Source organism: Nicotiana tabacum, chromosome 23, assembly GCF_000715075.1.
Source record: "Nicotiana tabacum cultivar K326 chromosome 23, ASM71507v2, whole genome shotgun sequence".
Classification (NCBI taxonomy): Eukaryota; Viridiplantae; Streptophyta; class Magnoliopsida; order Solanales; family Solanaceae; genus Nicotiana; species Nicotiana tabacum.
Window position 1 is genome coordinate 95,886,050 of NC_134102.1, and position 5,472 is coordinate 95,891,521.

Here is a 5,472-nt window from a genome sequence, read left to right on the forward strand (position 1 = left end):
GTTGGTTGTACTCATACTACATTCTGTACCTCGTGTGCAGATTCAGGGGCTTCTAGATACGGTGACTATTAGATCTCAGAGTGTTATCGGTTAGAGACTATCAAGGTAATTGCCTGGCATCTGCTGACCTTGACTCTCTTCCTTTCAGTTATTGTACTGTTCTATATTTTCGGACAGTGGCTTTATCAGTCAGACTTTGCTATCATTTAGATTCTCATGTACTCAGTGACACCGGGTTTTGGGAGTGTATTTATATATATGTATTTGTGAGATTTTGTTTTTTCATTATATTTAAATATTATGTTTTCAAACTTGAAAGAAATTGTGGTTTATTGAGGTTGTCGGCTTGCCTAATAATGAGATAGGTGCCATCATGACAGGTTAGGATTTTGGGTTGTGGCACATCTTTACCCATCTCATTGTGGATGTATACATTAAGGACTGTCGTACACTTGCTAAATAGGGTTTCTAGTAAAGCAGTTCTAAAGACTCCTTTTGACCTTTGGACTGGTAGGAAACCTAGTTTGAGGCACTTGAATGTTTGGGGTTGCCCAACAGAAATAAGAATTTATAATCCACATGAAAAGAAACTGAATTCAAGAACAATCAGTAGTTTCTTCATTGGTTATCCAGAAATATCAAAAAGGTATAGATTCAATTGTCCTAATCACGGTACAAGAATAATTAAAACTGGAAATGCTAGGTTCATTGAGAATGGTGAAGTTAGTGGGAGTGAAGAACCATGTAATATGAAAATTAAAGAAGTTAGGGTGCAAGTTCCTCTGTCCTGCACTTCTTCTAAACTTGTTGCTCTTGAAGTTGTTGTACAACATAACAATCAGCAAGAACAACAAATAAATGATCCTACTACTAACAATGAAGTTGCAGTTAATGAACCTACATTAGATGAACCACAAGAAGTAGAATTAATAAGGTCTCAAAGACAAAAGAGATCTGCTATTTCAGATGATTATTTAGTTTATCTACATGAGTCAGAAACTGACTTTGGAATTGATAATGATCCAATTTCATTTTCACAAGCCATTGAAAGTAATAATTCTGATAAATGGTTAGATGCTATGAAAGATGAGTTGAAGTCTATGGAACAAAATAAGGTTCGGGACCTTGTTTAATTACCAGAAGGTTGCAAAAGAGTTGGGTGTAAATGGGTCTTTAAGACCAAACGCGACTCAAACAGCAACACCGAATGTCACAAGGCCAGACTTGTTGCCAAAGATTTTACTCAGAAAGATGGCATTGACTATAAAGAGACATTCTTACCGGTCTCTAAAAAGGATTCACTCAGAATTATAATGGCTTTAGTAGCTCATTATAATTTAAAGTTACATCAAATGGATGTAAAACCACCTTTTTGAATGGAAATTTAGAGGAAGAAGTTTATATGGATCAACCAGAGGGGTTTGCCATTAAAGGAAAGGAACACATGGTGTGTAAACTTAAGAAATCAATATACGGACTTAAACAAGCTTCTCGACAGTGGTATCTTAAGTTTAACGAAACTATTGTCACCTTTAGATTCAAGGAAAACAGTGTTGATCAGTGTATCTATCTGAAGGTCAGTGGGAGTAAGTTTATTATGTTAGTCTTGTATGTTGATGACATCTTGCTTGCTACTAATGATCTTGGTATGATGCATGACACCAAGAAATTGCTTTCTAACAACATTGAGATGAAAGATATGGGAGAGGCATCCTATGTGATCGGGATAGAAATATTCTGAAATAAATCACTAGGATTATTGGGATTGTCTTAGAAAGCCTATATTAATAAAGTGTTAGAGAGATTTAGAATGAAAAAATGCTCATCAAGTCCTGTTCCAATTCAGAAAGGGGATAAATTTAGTCTCAGTCAATATCCAAATAATGAATTGGAATGTATGCAAATAAAAGATATTCCTTAATCATCTATAGTTGAGAGCTTAATGTATTCCCCGACATGTACGAGATTAGATATTAGTTTTGTTGTTGGAATGCTGGGCAGATATCAAAGTAATCCAGGGATGGACCACTGGAAGGCTTCAAAGAAAGTGTTACGATACTTACAAGGAACGAAAGATTATATACTCATGGAAGAGTGCAAAACAGTTTGTTATAGATGCATCCACTATGGAAGCTGAATTTGTGGCATGCTTTGAGGCTACATATAACACCCAAAAAATTCTGAAGTATTTAACTGTAAAGCCCCGTAAAATTTCGCAAATGAATTCTAGGTTTCATGGTGCCAGAGTAGGTATATGTGTTTGAGGATTTTAGAGGCTCAAACCTTTTAGGTTGAACAATGCACCCAAAAGTAAAGGAAAATTTATGGCAGAAAAATACGTTTTTGCGGTCCATTATGCGACCACAAAACCACTCTGCAGGCCGCATAATGGCCGCAGAAGTGAGACAGGAGAGGGTCAGTCTGGAAGCAATTATGTGGTCGACTATGCGACCGCATAACTATTCTGCGGTGCATTATGCGACCGTATAACAGTTATGCGAACCGCAAACACAGACATATTTTTGGTCGTTTTGGTTAGAAATTATGCGACCGATATGCGGTCCGCATATTGATTATATGATCGCAGAACCTATTTCAGAGTTTCATTTTTGGGTTTTTACATCCAGACCCAACTTCGTTAAATACACGCAAATGGTCTTTTTTGAGCAAAACTTCTGTTGTTTTAGAGACAAGGAAGAGTACTTTAGAGAGAGAGGAAACCCTAGGCTAATTATTCATCAAGTGTTTCTCAAATCTTGAAAGATTAACAAGGAAATCTCACAAGTTATTCATCTAAGTGGTAAGGTTCCATACCCTAGCTTTCAATTCCGAATTTTGGGAAGAAGATAGTTGATTAGGGGTGTGATTTAAGGAAAGCTCAATTGAGTTATGTTGGCTAAACGTTCTCTCTTAGAATCGAATTCCATAATGTTCCCGTGAGTTTCAAAGTATGGGTTGCGATTAAAATGTTGTGGCTTTGAATCCTATTTCAAATGAAAGCTAGTATGCCAAATTGTGTGAGAAAATCCCAATGTTCTTATGACTCTTAATTGCTCATATGTGTATCAAAAGTCTTGATTGGAAATTTCTTATTGTTGATAACCTATAAAGATGGTTGGAAATAAAATAATTGAATTGGGGATATAGTGTGTGGCTAACGTGCCAAGAACCTAAGTTATGACTGTGGCTAGTAGTGCAAATGATTTGAGAGGATGCGATAAAGAATATGAAATGACCCTCGACTCCACTGTTTTAAAAGTGAATTGGAAAATAGAATTTGCCTAAGAGCTTTTGTACTCAATTCATGCCCATTAGTGGCTTCTTTAACTAATGCTTTGCTTTATAAATATATCCAGTGTGGTTCGAGTTCTATATACTCATGTGTTGAAATTGTACATTGTCATTTCTTAGGAAGAGTATTGCAAGAGTAAATGGTGTATTGATTGTTTATGATTTTTTTCATATGTGTTTTTATTGTTGGTTGGTATGCCTCATTCTTTGAGAAGAAACCATTTATATTTGAAGTTCCCATTTCAAATGGATTTGAAGTATATAATTTCTGAAATATTCTATATGTTGATAATTGATGGTGATCTTTGAAATAGAAAGAGGTGAAAGTGTGGAATTTGAAATATGGCCATCGTGCCAGGAATAGAGAATCTTGTGAATGGCCAAATGAGCCAAGAAAATATTATTGTGGTGAGTGACTGGAAATACTAATGAGAATTTATACAATGTGAAAAATGTTGAGGTGAGTATAACTGTATTTATGTTACCTCTATGTGTAAATCAAATCAAAAATATTTTTGGGAGCATCATTATTAAAACCGAGGAAGGGTGGGTCATAAGGCCCATACCTGAAACTACACGTGCTGGTGTAGGGGTGAATTGTGATAATTTCCCTTATTTGGGATGAAATTGGAACCTTTGGGAAATTATGATATTATTCCCCTTAATTGGGATGAAACTGGAATCTTTGTGGATTGGAAAAAGTCAACCCACACAGCATATATGGGAAGGCGTCCTAGTTGATCGGGTGGAGATCAGATGCCATATTGCGCATATGGTGGTACTACTCTTGGTAACAACTTTCTTTCGCATCACTTGTCAAACCACATTGTTCGTGGGGAGATGGACTAGCCGATCGGGCGTGATCGGACTCTGTGCTAACAAAGACGGTGGTATATCGGTGCTAATGATCTCTCAATAAAAAATTATATATGAAGTTCGTATTTTAAAAATTATTATGTTTTTAACTGGATTTGGATATTGTGGATTGTGACTTGCTGTTTCTATGTGTTGCCTTTTCTTATATGGGTATTCTATTTTGAAAGAGGATTTTTAGCTATACATACTAATGTTATTTGACAGTACTAACGTCCCTTTTGCCGGAGGCACTGCATCTTAAATGGATGCAGGTGGTTCTACAGCAGGCGGCATTAATCAGTGATAGCAATATACTCTTTTCAACTGATTTGGTGAGCCTCACTTCATTTCGGGGTCATGTATCTTTTGTTTCTCATGTTCTATGTTTTGAGGTATAGCCAGCAAGTTGCCGGCATTTCCATATTACTCTTCTATTGTACTTAGAGGCTCCGTAGACAGGTTGTGGGTTGTGGTTGATGTTGGGAATTGAACTAGAAATGTTGGTATTTGGAAATTATTTTTTTCATTAATTCTATAAGCTCGTAATATTTTGAAAATTATAAATGAAGTTGCTAATGATAATGAAAAGGAAGTTGTTAATAAAATATTTTCAGTGTTTGATTAATGAAGTACATCTCCTCTTTATTCATGGATGAGTTTGGGTAGAAGGAAATCTAACGAGCTTACTCGGTTGGGTTCTCTCGGTTGAGCGCCGGTCTCGCTCCCCGAGTTTGGGGTGTGATACTACAGTTCAGGCTAATTGAATGCTGAACTTTATTTCAGGACTTGGACTAGTCGACAATATTATCAGGACGCTGAAAATTTATTATGATAATTCCGCAGCAGTCTTCTTCTCTAAGAACAACAAGTATTCGAATGGAGCTAAGCATATGGAAGTAAAATACTTTGCCTTCAAAGAAGAAATTCAGAAACATAAAATGTCAATTGGACATATTAACACTAAACATATGATTGCCGATCCTTTGACGAAAGGATTACCGCCCAAAATATTTAATGAACATGCTGAAAAAATTGGCATTCTTAATAGCAATGTATGACTTTATTTAAAGACTTTATTATGTTTATGCAATTGACACTTTGAGCTCATTTAAGCATAGGCTTTTGGTCTTTTATGCCTGTTTTTCTCTTGTATACATAATGTTAAGAATAAAGATGACAGGTTCGAACTTATATAAAGATATTCTAAGCATTAACATTGGACCAATCAAGTATTTACGGGTTGTGTTGGGTAATAGACTGATATTGTAGTACATGGAAGGGACTATTGTCACGACCCAATTTTTTCTCCGTTGGGTATATTGATGG

At 35.9% G+C, this 5,472-nt stretch overlaps 1 protein-coding gene across 1 annotated transcript; it reads left to right on the top strand.

Moving 5' to 3' along the window:
- The first annotated feature begins 425 nt into the window (after nucleotides 1-425).
- LOC142177284 (uncharacterized) lies at nucleotides 426-1,133 on the top strand. Its single transcript, XM_075245756.1, has one exon. It carries the CDS (start codon nucleotides 426-428, stop codon nucleotides 1,131-1,133), a length of 708 nt encoding a protein of 235 aa, XP_075101857.1.
- The last annotated feature ends 4,339 nt before the right edge of the window (nucleotides 1,134-5,472 follow it).